Source organism: Lampetra fluviatilis, chromosome 16 (assembly GCF_964198595.1).
Source record: "Lampetra fluviatilis chromosome 16, kcLamFluv1.1, whole genome shotgun sequence".
NCBI classification, from domain to species: domain Eukaryota; kingdom Metazoa; phylum Chordata; class Hyperoartia; order Petromyzontiformes; family Petromyzontidae; genus Lampetra; species Lampetra fluviatilis.
In genome coordinates, this window is record NC_136290.1 from 9311157 (window position 1) to 9330043 (window position 18887).

At 42.0% G+C, this 18887-nt stretch overlaps 1 protein-coding gene across 2 annotated transcripts in view; it reads right to left on the bottom strand.

Annotated features, from left to right (window-relative positions):
• ANO4 (anoctamin 4) overlaps positions 1 to 18887 on the bottom strand; it is a 172562-nt gene that overhangs the window by 81051 nt on the left and 72624 nt on the right. For both annotated transcript variants that reach the window (XM_078863635.1, XM_078863634.1), the window contains one exon: positions 2267 to 2452. In XM_078863635.1, the coding sequence (XP_078719761.1) occupies positions 2267 to 2452 (186 nt within the window). The remainder of the gene's footprint in view (positions 1 to 2266; positions 2453 to 18887) is intronic.

The following is an 18887-nucleotide window of genomic DNA, read 5'->3' on the forward strand; positions in this document are numbered from 1 at the left end:
ACAATTAAGTAATTGTCATTAAACATACTGCAGGAACATATAATGCGATTAATTGTATCGTCGTGACGTTGAATACATTAAACGTGACATGAAAATGAGGTTCAGCAACAGCTGGGGCGGTTGTACAGCTAACACGTGATGCGGCATGTGCAGTTCTCTCTGTTTTCAGCCATTACATTTCGGACATGAATCCTGGAGGCAGCTGGTGCCGTCCTGCTTGGAGAGAAATGTCAAAAAAGGCATCAAAGACCGGGTAAATTAAAACCAATTCAAGTGCTTGACATTTAAAATCCACTGCAGTCGGCAAAACCCAATTTAGTGGAGTTTGCTCCTCATTAATCACCGCACTGAGATGTTGGCAACAGCAGTTTTTCGCCGCAGTCTCTATTTCATCATCAGCAGTGTCGACGCACTTTTTGGAAGGGTCCAAGAAATGTGTGCGCGACAGTGTAAGGAAAACGACATGGACACCCTATGCAAACTAGTTAGTGCCTCGCAGAAAGGTTGAATGCTGCCGACACAGGGCCTCCTACTCTTCTACGTTGGTGAGACATCTTGGAAGAGGTGTGAGTACCCACACCTTACAGGACCGTACACGACCTACCGATTGAGTTGTGTACCCACTTATCATCAGGTAAATCGCCCGACGAGGCAGTTCAGGCAATGGGCTGATTTCTTAACCCTCTTTCCATTCTGATGAGGTATGTGTACGTCATCGGAACGGAATCTGAATAAATAAATAACTTTATCGGTACCGAGGCTCCCACAAGGCCATGCGGGAGGGCGTGGCACAGTTTGGCGCCAGCTAACATAGAGTGCGGTCGTGTCGCTACAGTTCTCTGCGGTGAGTACAATGTCTTTAAAAAACAACGGCGCTATGCCTCTCCAATAAAATTAACGTGAACCGCTTGCGCGTTCCGAGATTCCGCGGTGAATGGGACCCAACCTGCCACTTGCAGATGTCTCGGCACGGGAAAGGGGTGAAATGCACCTACCTCTGTCGACAGTTGATGGGAGGTTGTGTGTGGCATCTGCCTTGTGTGGAAAGGTAAGTCAGAGCTCCTGCCAGTGGAGGCCCTTCCACCAACAGTACCTTGAGCAATTGCAGGGCTGCACCTTCACCACCTTGTGTGGACATAGACACGTGCCCCAGAATGCCTCTCACCTCATGTTCAAGTCCAGGCTTCAGACCTTCGTTTGTAACTCGTCCTGTATGAGCGACTGACTTTCCCTTTCCATAAATTAAATGTGTCCACTGTTTCTGTGCAGCATCGAGAAATACGGTCGTGGGATTCAGACGCTGTTCTACTGTCAAAAGTAAAATTGTTCTTAATCGCCCTTTTTTGTATAGCCTTCAGCGGAGATAATGGCACAGCATCCATCTACGATACACCCTGGGCCAGATTCGCGTCTTGACATAATGGGCAAAACGTATCGGCTTGGCGATTTGCCATGGCGTTGTTAACGGCGCCATTGGCACATTTTCGACAAGAGGCGGACAGATAGGAGCCAGGTTCACTGAAGTGTGAATCGGGCCATCCCCAAGCTTAAGCAAATGTAGAACTGCTTAAGTGTTCACCATTGATTTACTTATTCAATTCTGTAATGACTTGTATGTATGTCGAACCTCTTTCGCACTGTACGGAGTCAACTGTGCTAATCGGAGGTGGCAAGACACAAATGGCAATGAAAGGTAAAGGTGCAGTCGCTCAATTTCATTCTCAAGGCTGGTGGAAGGCCATCTTCGATCGGGTATTTGGCCTACTTTTCCACACTGGACAGACATCCTGAAAGAGGTGGCAGTACCTACACTTTACCTCACCACATCCAACATGACGACAGACTAACTGCATAGCACCTATTGATACTGTTAATTACTGCGAATGTTATTATAATTGTTCTTAAATGTAATCACAAACGGGCCACAATCTGTGTCACACTGCATAGGGTGTTCCGACCTCGGAATTGCCGTCAGGAATATCACACCGGAATTTCTGGCTACCATGGCAATGGGTCACCTCAGGTTGCCACCTTTCCATGATTAAACCCGGTGCAAGTCTGTGAATCAGCATCTTTGTCCAGGTGACATGAATCAATTTATCCTGGTGCCAGCATTGCGTTCAACTTCATCACAGTGTACTGCACAGTCTTTGATCGATAGACCACGGCCGACTCAGTAACGTCCAGATTCAGTTTTCAGCGGAACAGCAGTCGCACCACCTGGGGTCGCAGCCATTGACAAATGCGGTGCAGGGACCATCCCCACCTCTCATGTTGACAGCCGCCGACATGGAGTAGGGCTCGTCGGGCGAGGTGCAGCAGCCGGGGCCGTGCGCGGGGTACGAGCGCGTCGGCTGCAAGGGCAGCGTGTCCATCTGCGACGCGGACGAGCACGGGTAGGAGCCGTGCAGCGGGTAGCTGTCGGGCGACTGCACGGTGGACACTGTGAGACCTGCAGCATCCAGAACGCGACCGCAACAGCAACAACACAGAGCTCGCAACCGCTCCGCACGTGGGCAGACAGCCGCTCTCTCGCGTCTCGTTGAACCAACTGTCAACCGAACCGCGCCGAGCCAAGGCTGGCATGGCTCGGGAGGCTGCCAGGTTGTTTGTCCACCGCAGAAACTCAGCCGTGCCGTTGTCGTGTCACGCGCAACGAATGAGCCGAGATGCGTGAACACGAAGTGGACTGATGTCGCACGCAACGAACGGGTCATATTGATTTAAAGCTTTCGTGACTGCAGGGATTCATATTCTTGGTTCTTTCGGTAAAGTCACGTAGAAGGGAAATAATAAAATAATATGAATGTGAAACAATAAAAATTCTCACGACGTTTCGACTGCAACACAAGCAATCGTCATCAGGAGCTCTCGAGGGTAGTCTTAGATAACACCTGATGATGATTGCTTGTGTTGCAGTCGAAACGTCGTGAGAATTTTTATTGTTTTATATTTATATTATTTTATTATTTCCCTTCCACGTGACTTTACTGAAAGAACCAATAATATGAACGGGTCATTATCTCCGCCCGCTGGTCCTGCTAGGCCCTGAGCCCTGATTCAGATGTCCTGTGAGGTGATCGTATCTATCACGGTTTGGTTCTGGCTTAGCACGGCAAATATTCAGCGGAAAGCCACCGATACTTTGAGGAACCCACGCTGGCTCAGCTCAGGGTGTGATCCAACGCGGGTTCTCTCGCTCGTCTATCTGCTGACTTCTCCCTTACTTCTTCAACGAGCGCACTGTGATGTACGCCCATGTAAGCGGCCATACATAGTGCAATGTATCAGCTGTTCAGGCTTACCATCGAGCGACATCCACGTCACGTTGTGTGACCGAGATGTTGCTGTTCTTTTGGTCCCTTGCCGAAGCTTGGGAATCGGTGTACTTATGCAATTTGAACTTGTATACTTGATCTGTTTAAAATACATTTTTTAGTGATTTTCTTACCTTTCCTACACTTTGCACTCCTATCGTGTTTTCTGTTTGTTGTTGTAACTTTCTGACCCGCCTCTACTGGACATGTGTGAAAAAAGCTTTATAGCTCATGGGATTCCTCCGGTATGTATGTATGTTGACCTTCTTTTGCACCGTACGATGAATAAAGATTCTGATCAAGATTACCGTGCCTCGTCAGCCTAGTTCTATAATTATCATTCTCTTCTCCCACCCCATGCCACTCATCATACTCGACTGCCTGCTTGTGCAGTGCAGTGAAGTCTCATAAAAGCAGCAGAACATCACGCTTGGTGCATGGAATGCAGGACGCACTGCACTCTACAATAAAGCCGCTCTTCAGCACGATATTCCGCAGTGTATGTTCGCAAACTATAACGGACTATAAAGTAAGCATATTATTACCTTGTTGAAAAAAAGTTCGAGGTAGGAAATGCATTTGCAACCCCAAATCGTGATGAAAATTAGATGTTGCCTATTGATCAGATTATAAAACAATGATATGCTCCAGTTCGTGTTTTATGGAAGTGTTTGGAAATATTAAACCTTACGGATTCCTTGTTGCAATATAAATATACGGTAGATGTGCAACGTTGAGCCAATATGATTTCACACTTGTAATCTTCATTCAACCGTTGATTTCACCCTGGTTGAACACCCCCTCTAACGTATTGCAAACCTACTAAAAACATTAAATAACACACGTGATAACTCCCCTGAACAACACAGCTCTGTTCTATGCCCATCAGCCTAGGCCACATGCAAGACCCATGTGGTGTCGGCTGCACCACCTGTACCACAAACCTTATATAACGGTTTTCAATTAACATCTTCGCGGAAAGGCGTATCAAAACCCTAAACCGTTCAGCGTGCCGAGCTCGTGCAGAAGCAGTGTTTCGATGATTTACCTTCTAAAAAAAAATCTGCCCATGTCTCGCACCCCCAGCTGCGTGCAATTTTGCACGGACACCCATCACACGGAGTGCAATTTGCCGTTGTCCCCCCCAACACTTCCGATTGGCACGGTTGGCTACGTGCGGTGCGAAAGAAGTTCTACGTATTACTTGTCAGGATGTGATAGAGATGGCATTCGGCTCGAAAGAAAGCTGTTTCTGGTGTGGACCATTCAGTTTCAAAGACAATGCATATACGGCCAAAGCGTGTGATTTTTGTTTGCATGTTCACCACAGGTATATGTGCTTAATGCTGACATGATTCCTTGCAAGAGGTTTCTGTTTGGTGTTTTAACATCTTGACACCTGTTTTATTGTCAGAAAGGGTAAAACATTATCATCATTATTATATGGTGCGAGAGAAGTTCAACGCACGTACGTAGGCCCTCTGGATCATTTTTGTTGACGGAGAGCTGACCGAGCGGACGCTCCAGTTAGTAAGACTCAAGCTGGATATCAAAGTCCCAAGTAGAGGAGGAGGAGGCTCCTTCCACTGCACGCTAATGTATATCCCCTTAAGGCACTGTTATTGACGAATGTGTTAAGTAACCAAAAAATAAATGCGCGAATTATTTTTTACTTTACACATTTGTCAATCACAATGGCCTGAGAGCAGCCTTGCAGCGCTTTGTTTCTTAATCGTAAAAAAAAATGTATCATGCTAATAAATACATAGGTTATAATGAAACAAAACACTTGTGTGCCCATGCTTAATTTGTGTTTAGATTATTTACCTTCTAAAAAAAATCTGGCCATGTCTCGCACCCCTAGAAAGGGCATCTCACACCCCAGGTTAAGAACCACTGCCTTATATATCATGTGGCGTTTTGGGCAATGCCCTTTATTGATGGCCAGGGCCGTTACCTACAGTGCCACCTATTGTTGTTATCATTATTATTATACATGGGCAATGTAGGCAACATTTCAGGCGATGGCTCTTGCGATGAAGAAAGGCCACTGTATTGCCGAGTGGATAGCCTTCCCATTTTATCGGCGGCATTATTGACGAGTGTGCCGTGTTTTTTGTATCTGTTAACTTCATTAAGTTTAATCCGTCAATGTACATTCGTTACAGTTCATGACGTGGTATTTTCTCTCTACTGAAACCTGTAATTTTAAAGGTTGCTCCGTAAAATCATGAAGAGCACATTTTAAATTGCATTTTTTTTCTACGTGGCTAATCACGTTTTTATCACACACTTTAGTTCACAAGAGCACAGTGCATCCTGACAATTTATTTCTGGGCACTAGCCACAACAATACAATGGCCATTCTATTGCATGGCTGGTGGCCGCTTTACGAGGATCCTTTAGAGATCTTCGCCTCCATAATTTCGGTGGGATTATTCACCCATTTTTAACATGAGCAGAAAATCAATAGCAAGTTTTAAAACGGCACGAGCGCAGCGCCGAATGTAGGGCTGTCCGTATCTTTTAATGGCTTAGTAATCTAGTCCAAAGTCAATATAGAACATTACACCACTTCCACTTTGAAACAACAGGCTACATTAATTTGCGTTTTAGACATGTAATTTGCTGATTAGTTCAAATATATAACCTCCACGTCACGTGTGTTTCAAACAATGGATTATAAAGCTTCATATCAAGAATGCCCTATAACTGTATTTTTAAAAAACATGAATTAAAATAAACAACCAATATATGTGTCAATAAGCACAGCCTTAGTTGTAAAAATATATAACAGGCAACGTTTCAGGCAATGCCCCTGCTTGGTAGTAAATCTCTGTCTGGCTTCTCTAATTATCTATGAAAAAGGACCCATTGCCTTTGAAGGCAATGTAATTTATTAACGTGTTGAGTTTTTGTTAAATTAATGGATTAAAATGAAAATTATGCATTCATAGCATCGTTCTCGTTAAATTTCTTTTTTCACAACGGATCGCCTAAAAATACAGTAATGTGATTAGTCAAGGTATTAGCAATAAGGTCATGTTCCATTACATAAAGGCTAAAGTTGGTATTCAAGAGTCATTGCAAGCACACAAACACACACACACAAACACACCACATTACAGAGACTAACAAATGATAAGCTTTGCTACCGACGCAAAATATTCAGGCCATAGAGGTGAGACCATTATATGCAGGGACGTGTGATGTTATTTTCTTATTAAGAAACTGCAGTCCACCTCCACAGAGGTGTGCTAGCAAGACACTGTGAAGCTCGTAAAAAAACGAAGCACTGTTACTCCCCAAATCAATAACACGACAATACATACCAGAGGTGGGACAAAGTCATTGTTATGCAAGTCCAAGTCGAGTCGCAAGTCATCAAATTCATGACTCGAGTCTGACTCGAGTCCAAGTCACATGACTCGAGTCCACATCTCATAGGTGGGACAAAGTCATTGTTATGCAAGTCCAAGTCGAGTCGCAAGTCATCAAATTCATGACTCGAGTCTGACTCGAGTCCAAGTCACATGACTCGAGTCCACATCTCATAGGTGGGACAAAGTCATTGTTATGCAAGTCCAAGTCGAGTCGCAAGTCATCAAATTCATGACTCGAGTCTGACTCGAGTCCAAGTCACATGACTCGAGTCCACATCTCATAGGTGGGACAAAGTCATTGTTATGCAAGTCCAAGTCGAGTCGCAAGTCATCAAATTCATGACTCGAGTCTGACTCGAGTCCAAGTCACATGACTCGAGTCCACACCTCTGATACATACGCACGGCAATCTTTACCCGGGCAGTTTTATATCTTGTGCCCAAGGTTAGAATGAGTGTGAATGTCGAAGCAGTGTTGTCCACCAGGTCCAAACTAAGATGGCTTCTGACATTCAGGACAGATGTGGTGACAACGCGAAATGGTAACTCGCGTTTTATCGTGGCCTCTAAGTTAAACGATTAAGACGTGTATAAGGCAAAACAACGCTATTGCCGTGGCAGATTGCCTTTCTTCAACAGTTAAATTGCACAAGAGAACGTGTTTGATATGTATAGGTCAAGGAGAACACATGGTATCTGGTGACTTGCAAAAACGGTATAAAAAAAAGCAGAAGGGAAACATGAAGATGGAAGACATTTGATTATTTTGAAAGCTAAAAATATACAGGGACATGCCTGCACCGTGCAAGCATGACTGTTAATTCCAAGGGCATTCCTAATTTTTGATGGCAGAGATTACAATCTCAATTCACAGAGATGCTCTGAATCCTGATTTCACTGATGTTGAAATGATTAAATGCCTCTCTTTATTCGGCAGAAACAAATCAATAAAACACCTCTAAAATTGTTGTGAAAAAGAGTCCAAATGTAGTTTTTAAACAACACCATTTGCATATATATTACATTTTTACAGCCTCATAACACGAAATCTGTTTATTCATGCATGCATATTGCACGTGATCACATCGATGGACAATTTATGCAGCTAAACACCAATCATAAAAATGACTTCGGTGTTTACCGATTTTAAAATTGAATTGGAACATCTGCGAAAATGTATATCCATTCAAAAATGTTAAATGACAAGCCACTGCCCAAGGATGTAATTCAAAGGTGGAGAAAAATTTATTTTTGTCGCTTTTATTTTTTGGGATCATAGCTACATGTAATATTCATAATAATTTATAACCCCTTGGCAAATCTGTGCTTGATGAAGACCTCTCCAATACGTCGGTCATGGGGGTTGTTTGACCATACTTCACCAAGCTGGTCAGTGGAGGTCAGCGAAGGGTTTGGAGAGACTGAACCGGTTCAAATATCACTCGCCATGAACATTAGCCATGACCGGGTATGACACTTATTTAGCCAAATTCATAGTGCAGTGCAATACAACATAATACTGTATACGGCTCTGTGTCAATCTACTGCTAGATGAAGGCCTCCCCAACGCAATGTCACACACGTGAAAGCCTACGTGTTAAACTGACACGGCGTTTGTTTGACTATAATTCATCACAATGGTCAGTGCAGGTTGATGATGGTGGAGAGTAGGGGGACAGGAACCACTCCAGATATCATTCGCCCACCACTGATGTCAGCCCTGGCTGAGGATCATACCCAAGTCAAAGTGTTCACCGCACAGAGCGATAACCGCCGCCCCGCCACTCCAATGTGTCACCACTAGATATTGTGGGGGGAAATGACAGCTAAATATAGGGCACAGGACACACGCTGAATACGTGGAAAGGGTGGTCATCGTCTCCGGTCAAGAATTGTCTTCTGTTCTCGCATTTCCTTCCCTTATTTCTTGCAAAATCAGCATCACTCGTAGCACGGAGTCACATCTACACACAATAAGACGTAGAACTGACAAATTCAAGCACTGCTTGACAGTTTCCGAAAAACCCCTCCCACTCAATTCCTTATTTTTTGTTATGTAGATTTCACTTAAATTTCGATTTAAAGCTTTCGTGACTGCAGGGATTCATCTTCTTGGTTCTTTCGGTAAAGTCACGTAGAAGGGAAATAATCTGTCTCCCCGACAGACCTGGTCTTCACCTGAGGACGGCTGCTTGTGTTGTGGCCGAAACGTCGTGAGAATTATTTTATTATGTTTTATTTTTATTATTGTATTATTTATCTTCTGCGTGACTTTACCGAAAGAACCAAGAAGATAGATTTCACTGTTTTTTTCACTTTTTGTACACACACAATCAGCGTGATTGATATGTTTGGCGAACGTTATGAGTGGAAAAGCATTACGAGTGGAAAACGAACAAGTTACTGTCTCCGTTAGTTACAATAGGGCAATAGTCAAGGATATTTACTCAAATTGACAAATCTGGTCCGTCGTCTGAATCAAGGTGGGTTAATCGGTGGCAGCTCCACAATGTCTGCATGAGAGTCCACGAGAGGGAGCTCTAGAGGGTATTTGGCCTACTACTCCACGCTGGCCAGACGTCTTGAAACAGGTGGGGGCGGGGGGGTTATCCACATTTTGCCGATCGACTAACTGTGGCATGCCCACTGATATTGTAGTCTTCCCATATTCATACTCTTAGTTCTTTCGGTAAAGTCACGTAGGTAAAAAATGAAATTAAAATTAATAAAAATTAAACAATAAAAAATCACGACGTTTCGGAGGCAACACAAGCTTCCGTCTTCAGGTGAAACCGTCACAGCAAAATATCTGTACCTTATATAGTGGTTAAGGGGGGAGGAGCCAGCAAGGGCAGCGGGGGAGGAGGAGTTGTGAGGTGGTCAATTACTGCTTTAGTTATACTGCTGGGTGGGTAAATGAATTAGATACGATTAAGCAGCTCTTTGTTATGCTGTTTGTGCGCAAGTCATATTTATATTTACTCAACTTGATATTTACTCAACTTGATTGAAATATATTTTTCTATCTCTCTTGCTTCTGCAACAACAACAACAACAACAACTTATCCCAAAGGGATGCAGTCATAACAGATGGTGCTCACATATCGATCTCTCCACAGGGCTAACGATGATGATGGACGATGATAATGATGGATGACGTTTTATCTTCTTAGGTTTTTTCGGTAAAGTCACGTAGGTAAAACATCAAAATGAATGAAAATAAAATAAAATAAAATCAAAAATCACGACGTTTCGGAGGCAACACAAGTCTCCGTCATCAGGTGGGACCGTCACAGCCAGGAGACTTGTGTTGCCTCCGAAACGTCGTGATTTTTGATTTTATTTTATTTTCATTCATTTTGATGTTTTACCTACGTGACTTTACCGAAAAAACCTAAGAAGATTATTCCTTGCAGTCACGAAAGCTTCAAATCTAGAATGACGTTTTATGTTGACGGTGGGCTCCGGAGAGATTTGTGTTCATGCTTTCGCAATGGGGGGGGGGACCTTGATGCTCCCACTAAGCCCATTAGGGGCGATGTCAAACATGAAGGTGCAGCCCTGCAATTTCCCTTGACAAATGTATACAACTTCTTAGGTTTTTTCGGTAAAGTCACGTAGGTAAAACATCAAAATGAATGAAAATAAAATAAAATAAAATAAAAAATCACGACGTTTCGGAGGCAACACAAGTCTCCGTCATCAGGTGGGACCGTCACAGCCAGATTGTATACAAGCATTTCAAGTAGCTGGTTCTAAGTTGTCAAGGATTACATAAATGAAACTGCAATTTCTTAATTAAAACACATCACAGTGAAACTTTATCTACGTTATACATTTCTCTCTCTTCACGTGCATATTTCCCCCCCGTGAATTTGAAACTCAAAGTATGCCAAATAGCACTTTAACTGAAACTGAGAAAGCACTTTGGTGATTTTGCACGACACACATTTGCATACGCAGACAACCCAAGTGAAATAAAATACATGCATTTATCTATGTTCACATTGATTAGTTGATATTTCCAACAACAATACAAAGGACCGGAGAACACCGCTTCGGTTGAGGCGCACATTACCACAGAGAGCTCCATCTGTGACCTAAAGAGCACGAATAAGACAGGATAATAGAGACATCAAAGGACACAAAGAGTGACCAACAAAGAAGTGTAAAAAAATTAACCCGTAAAAACAAAGTTTTTCACTATAAATCGTTTATATGCGTGTTCAATGGGCCACAACCCAGCCCACATTGGTCTTTGAAACGGGCGGCTAGAGTCCTCTCGTCCTCTGGCTTGAGATGGCTGCCACCTATAGGTCAGATGATTGCCTGCCACCATTAAGCAATTGGTAATTAAATATAAAAAAAAATTTCCTAAAAAGTGTAAAATTTTGGAAAAAAATTTTTACGAAAATAAATTGTCACGCACAACGAGTCTGTGTGCAAATTGTCAGCTCGATTGGATCACGGGAAGTGGGTTAAAAAACGACCTAAATATTTGCACGGTCGTAAGCGCACAAGCAAGCAAGCAAGTGAACTTAATATAAAGGATTTAAAAAAAAAAAAAGAATCCACGTAGAAGACCTGATGTCACTATTTGACCACGTATGTAGGATGGATAACAACAAGAACATTTAAAAGTGTGTTGTTGTTGTTCAGAAAAATGGAAGGATCCGTAAATTGAGGAAGACCTAGGAAAGACGACATCAGAGATTGGTGCCAGAAATATGTGCGCACTAAATTTTGATTTAAAGCTTTCGTGATTGCAGGGATTCATATTCTTGGTTCTTTTGGTAAAATCACGTAAAAGGGAAATAATTAAAAAAATTTGTATTGTTTAATATTTATTTTATTTTATTATTTCCCTTCTACGTGACTTTACCGAAAGAACCAAGAATATGTGCGCACTACTTGAGCATATTGGCACAAGACAGAGTAAAGTGGAAACAAATGACGCCATGTGCAGTGAACACCAACGGGATTTCTGCAGTTGGATCGCGGTGATGGTGATGACGATGAAATGGAGGGAAGAGAGGTAAACAACAGAAAAAGGGGAGAACATAAAATTAGAATAAGGGTGACAGGGAAACGTCGCGGCGCAATGAGGGAAAGGTCAAATCAGAAAATAATCAACGAAAGGGAGATGCATTCTGATTTGAGAATGCCAGCACCTGCATATGTATTCGATGTTCAATCATGATCTGTAAAACGCATGACATAATGAGGACTGCTTAAGGCCACTCGCACTCACTGACGGTGATCAATTTGAAACCAAAGCCCAGCCGCGACAGAGTAAAGTCTGTCCCCGAGAGAAAGCATTCTGCAATACAATTACTATGCAACATAATTTAAATGTATTTGCTGTGTTGTCTAAAGATGTCGCAATCTCTTTTCAGGCTCCTTGCCTCATTCACTCGACGACGTTCAGAATTCCTTGCAGAATTCAAATACTTATCAGGCTCAAATGAGTTTAACTTTTGAGAACGAATAACATCAGGCACATTTAAGTGGATGTGGTCATAGGCGACACAGTAATATATTCGATGAGTGATGTGTACGACAGATTGTATCTTATTTATAATGCATATATATGTAAAATTGTAATTTGAAAACAAAAGCCACAACTTTGGTCAAGGAAATTCACATTCACATCCCAATGTTTACAATTATATTAACATGTGACTGTGAATTTTAGGTGTGATCTGCAAAAACATTTTAAAGTCATATTTATGGGATGCTGCCATGGTATAAAGGCTACCACATTGGACTTGCAAACCAGAGGTTCAATCTCCCGGTGCAGAAATTTGAAACAAATCCCTTCGCCACTGTCCACCCAGTCGAATACATGGGTACATCGCAGTCGATGTGGTGAGGTAAAGCGTGGGTACTGGCATCTCTTCCAAGAAGTCTGGCCAGCATTCATGAAATAAGCATATACCCTCTAGAGTGGATGCCCTTCCACCAGCAGTGGTTCAAGCGATTATTTGCTGGGATGTAATTTTACCCACTATTTATGTTTTAGCTCACGATGCATATTATACACTGGTTGTGAGAAGGTAATCAAGGGATGTGTTGCAGTAGCAGGATGGATTTTTAAAAATGAATTTAAAAAACCGCTTTAAAGCTTAAATTTGGTATTAAAAGATTAGCAAATTCAGCCAGCAGTAACGTCTGTATCACTGTATGGATTAGTAAGATGGATTTTCGTGAAGAAACTAGAAAAAGAGACAGATTTCCTTTTAAAACGAGAGCGTGTCGAGGGTTCTATGAATGCAACTGAAGGAGAGTGTAAGCAACTTTAAAGTTTAGAGGGTAAAAGAAAGTGTTGTAGATTTATTGAAGAAAGAAAAGGGCAAGTTCCTTTGTTTCACTCGGCAAGAACTCGAGAGAGGAGGTTGAGTCTTATTTTCAAGAGTGACCTTGATCGCCAAAATAACAAAAGCAATGACATAAAGAAACAGGCACCTACAACAATGAAGCATAAATAAATCAGGCTAAAAAGAATATAGTCTAAATTGGGCAGAATAAAATAACTACGGAAAAGCAGATTAAATTAAGGAGTCTGTTTAACGGGTGGGTAATTGCATGCAGGATGTTGGAGGGTGGGTTGCCGAGACGGGCATTGGAGTGGCACCCAGAATTCAGTGGCCAATGGGAAGACCTCAAGGGCAGATGCAGGGAGACACTGTCAGGGTGAATCGTCGAGGTCAAATGTCAACTTTACAACAGCCAGCGGCGCCAGCAGAAGCAAGGAAAACAACTGAGAGGTGCTGTACCATGAACAACATCTGCCGCAATGACCTCTTAGCCTGTATCTTGAGAATTTCTAATAAATAATAATACAATTTATAACGCGGGTAATCTTGAGGACCAACGACACAATTCTGAGGCACGGAGCCCATCTGTAGATAAGTATCACAGGAATTAACAACACTCGTTTAATACTTTTTTATGAATTCTGTAAAGCACAACACAATATAACATGATTACTATCTCATACACTCCATGTGTATGTAACATTATTACTATGAGATAACCCAATAATCCTGGGTTATCTCATAACCCGAGATAATTGAATAGATAACAATTGGTTGCAGCTCATCCAGGTCATAGATATCCATATAGCAATCTGTTATCTCAATCCAACAGGTTTATTGCATTGGTCAGCAAATGTATTCCTCGTATGTGGGAGTCATGTTTTTTTCCAATCACGCTGCGTGTCACTTGGCAAACCCATTCAACAATAGATTACACAAGAATATTCTGGATATTTTTCAGATTCTCACTTAGAACGTATGACTGACATTCTGAAGCTGTAATTAACAGTACTGTGAACCTTCTTCTATTGACGTGACCTTTGACGCCTCAAATTCTCTGAGAACATTGCATGTTTAAATACAGCATGAAATAAAATGACTTGCCATCTATCACGTCAAAGTCAATCACTCGTGCAAATGAGCAGTGAGGCGGTGCTCATCTCCTGTTCACAGCCAGAGGTGGAAATTCCACTTTCCTATGGCAGGGGTGAGTAAATCCACAGGACAACCACTGTTGACTTCCCCATGAAGTGGTGCCCGTTTTATTGATTTAGAAAAAATTAACCCGTAAAAACTAAGTTTTTCACTATAAATCCTTTATATGTGTGGCATCGGTTTTATTTTATTATTCATTTCTGTTTTTCTTGAGTAAGAGTTTCATTTTTATCACATTGGTATTTGAAATTAAATATGAAAAAAAAAATTCCTAAAAAGTGGAAAATTTTGGAAAAAATTTTGGAAAATTTTTTTTCACGAGAATAAATTGTCACGCACAACGAGTCTGTGTGCAAAATGTCAGCTCGATTGGATCACGGGAAGTGGGTTAAAAAACGACCGAAAGATTTGCACGGTCGTAAGCGCGCAAGCAAGCAAGCAAGTGAACTTAATATAAAGGATTTAATAAGTATAACCCGTAAAAACAAAGTTTTTCACTATAAATCCTTTATATGCGTGGCAGCGAACTTAATATAAAGGATTTAAAAATATATTCGCCTGTGGAGGACGCGGGGATCGATCCCGCGACCTTTGGCATGGGAAGCGAGGGCGCTACCAACTGCGCTACTCCGCCACGGCCTGTGGAGGGGTTACGCTCTGGGCTCTTACACTGAATGAGTTCTATTTGAATATATGTAAAATAAAAATTTTTGCCTAAAAAGTGTAAAATTTTTGGAATTTTTTTTCACGAACATTAATTGTCTCGCACAACGAGTCTGTGTGGAAAATGTCAGCTCGATTGGATCACGGGAAGTGGGTTAAAAAACGACCGAAAGATTTGCACGGTCGTAAGCAAGCAAGCACGCAAGCACGCAAGCAAGCAAGCGAGCGAACTTAATATAAAGGATTTAAAAAATTGTGCTGTTCGCCTTCGGGCGTCCCCTGCTCTAACACTGGTGAGACAAGGCCGTGAAGAATGCTGTCTCTGGTGTAGGCCAATCAGTTTCAAGGACATTGCGTCTAATATCAAAGCATATTTGTTTGCATGTTTCAACACAAGCGTGTGTGGTTAATGAAGACTTGATGCCTTGTGATAGGTGTCTCTTTGGTGTTTGAACAACTTAACACCTTATTTTATCTGAAAGGAATGTATATTGCGCGTTAACCGAGGCACTTTACAAGGCGTTAACAATGGTACAACATATGAATGTAATAGTAGAGATGCGGTGAATGAAACAGATGAGAGGAAGCAATGGGGGCAAATCTGTGACGCGTGAATTCGTTGAAAGCGAAATTGATGACGGTAAATTATGATGAATGGATTGAATGGACGGGGGAATGATTGAGAGCCGTATAATGAGAATATCAAGAGGAAAAAAGTAACGGTGAGGGCTCGTGGGCTGAGCTAGGGAATCATACGTAAGTTTTGAGCGCGGAGTGGAAACTAGTGAGCGAATGTGGCTGTTTAATGTGGAGGGGAAGTTTGTTCCAGTGAAGGGAGGCGAGGAGTGAGCTGGTCGGAGCCAGGGTGTGGCTGGAGTTCCGCCATGCGCGGCTGACCCACGCCGTGCCGGCCTTCAAGGAGCAGTGGGCGATGCTGGAGGCCGTGTGCTAGGTGGCGGATGACGGGGAGTTCTGCATGCTGATATTAGCTACCCGTCGGAGGCCGTCGGACTGCGAGAAGGGCTGCGTGCAGAACGAGAGAGAGCGAGAGAGTGAGCGAGAGAGTGAGCGAGAGGTGGGGGGTTTACATAAAGCTAAGTTTAAAAAAAAAATTACGAAATGGTGAACGAAGCAAAGTGCCGAATACACCGAGCATCTTCTTGTTTCCACTGATTGTAAAAAAAAAAGAGAGCGAGAGAACGACGGCGCAAGGAGGAGGAGGAACAGAGAGAGAGAGAGAAACAGCAAAGATTGTGAACGGAGCGATACAAGCGTGGCAAGATATAGTGGGGGCAAGACCATGAAAGGATTTGTAGACCAGAAAGGGCAAAGCCGATTTTTTTTTTCTCATAATAATTGACCTAGTCAACCCCCAACCAGTTATTTGAAGTCGCAACCTTTTGATCGCGAGCTGCTCACCGCTACCCCCTGAGCCGAAGACAAACATCAATCATATATTCCACAAACATATGTTGCAATTACACTCGTGTGAATTTCTAGGCATGACGCTGAACATTTACATTCAAGTGGCAGTGATGGTACGACAGAGAGCAATTCCCAAAGCACTGTGCCAGAACTCCCGATTTCCTAACAGTGGTGCTACGAATGCATAAATTAATTAATTTAAACGAATTTAGGCTCATTATTCCTATTATTATTATTATTTCACTTGTTAACGCAGGAAAGCTTCACTTTCCAGGAGGGTCCTGCCAAGATTTCACAATAGGGGTTGATGTTGCGACGTTTTTACCCAAATTGAGTAATTCGCAGGTAATTTCCCCCATTGCATTTGTGGCAAAAACCAGTTAAATCGTTGTTCTGGGTTCATTTTGTATGTGATGAAACAGGAGAACTCGACAAGGGCAGAACGAATACACTTCACACACAGAGGCCCCCGAGTCTGGAATCGAACCCAGGTCATTCAAATTTCATGTTTAAGTTTTTTTGTTTTGTTAAACCAGGTAAGAGCTGAAGTTATCAGGATCGTCTCATTCATCCCCTAGGTCACCGAAATGAGAAAAATAAAACAAATAAAATGTAGCACAAAAATTAAGCGAATATAAATAAACACCAACTGTGCCATAAGATAAAAAAAAATATTGCGCAGACAGAAATGTATGTTAAATAATTAATTCCCAATGGCTTAAGTCGGCTTGTTGCATATTATTTTTAGACAGATCATGGGACAATTACAAAATTAAGTTCCAGAAACCTTAAAATTATAATATAGAGTGACCATTGTACAAATATGTAAACAGACATAGATAACCCCGGTAAAGTCACGTAGAAGGGAAGTAATAAAATAATTAAAAAAAACATAATAAAATAAAATAATTCTCACGACGTTTCGGCCACAACGCAAGCAGCCGTCCTCAGGTGAAGAATGAAACACCACCAAGCTTGGAGCGTATATTTAAGCTTAGAGTCGCGGCATCTCTTCACCTGAGGACGGCTGCTTGCGTTGTGGCCGAAACGTCATGAGAATTATTTTATTTTATTATGTTTTGTTTTTATTATTTTATTACTTCCCTTCTACGTGACTTTACCGAAAGAACCAAGAAGATGAATCCCTGCAGTCACGAAAGCTTTAAATCGAAATTTAAGACATAGATATATGATGTCCAATGCAAATGGAAGTAGAGAATCGACAGATTAGCATAAAATTGTGATTTAGATGGGAGAGTTACCGAGGACATTCTTAAAGTGATGGAATTCAAGGTTTCTGAAACATTCACAGAGAATGAGTGAGAATTTTGAGTTTTTTGTTCTCTTGGTAAAAATTCCCTTTTCGTGTTGTGCGTCATCTAAGAGTTTCTCATCCCGCTACCTTATGATGCACGCGTTGAAATCACATTTGAGAGAATCCGTGTGTCTTGATTCATGTTGCACGTAACATGGCCTCTGTGTGGCCACTGGAGATGCTTTCATTCATCACAATGTAATGACAGTATTTATTTATTTATTATTAATCAAATTGTGATCATATATTTAATTCTGAGCAGACACTCGTGTTTACTCAAGTCTGGTCACCAACATGTGTCCGGAACAAAACTATATATATTTACTTTTCACAAAATTCAGACGACTACATTTTATTAACATGATGATGATTCATATGTTTTGGATGATTTGCCCAGAGTTAGTACATCATTGAAATTACTCCATCACTAACTCCTTCGTGTCATCTGCCAAGGTCATTCATCATCATCTTCGTCATATGTTCCTTCTGTTAGCTCATTAGCCATGATGGGGGTGAGAGAATGTCCAACGTCATTCTCATTCTTTGGCCAGTGTTTCTGCTTAATTAAATCTCTAGATCTCTTATCCTTGCTATCCATCCTCACCTGGTTTTCTCGCTTCCACTCCGAGATCATTATAGCCATGCCATTCTCTTCTGAATGTAGAAACCCCCAGGACGTTATTTACTCTAATTCTTTTTTACCTAACACTCACAATTCGCCTATCATTTGAGATTTAAAAAAAAATAACATGAGTCCGTAATTTAAAATGGAAAAAGTTTTCACGGAAGAGTTTAAAAGTTAAGGCCATTCGATACAACAGATCCAAAACATAATTGGTGCGCTAAAAGTTTTATGTTCATTTGGTTGCGCTCAGAATGCGGAGCACACAAGGCACAAAGGGGCACTTGGGGCAATGTGAAAATTGCTCGCTGCCCCTGTCGGAGTCCATGGAGCGAGGCTTATTGATCGGGCATTGGAATAAATACCGGTTTATCAAACCAAATCTACCTGGAGCGCACGGACTGAGATGTGTCAACTGGAAAGTGGTTTGTCGCTCATAATTCGATGCAGCTGGTTAGCAATAAATGACAGCTTGTGACCTTTGGATGGGATCCATTGATTATTTTAGTTTAAAAATAAATCATTCTCCGTAAATTATCATTGGTTGGGGTAAGGGTGACATATTCCTGAGTGCACCACCATGCTATCAACCCGGTGTTTGATTCGTGGCCACAGCTAACATTGGTAGCGAGTTATATCTGAATATTTCCTGTCCCTCCCCCCCCGCGATCACCCCCTTTCTTCATCTATC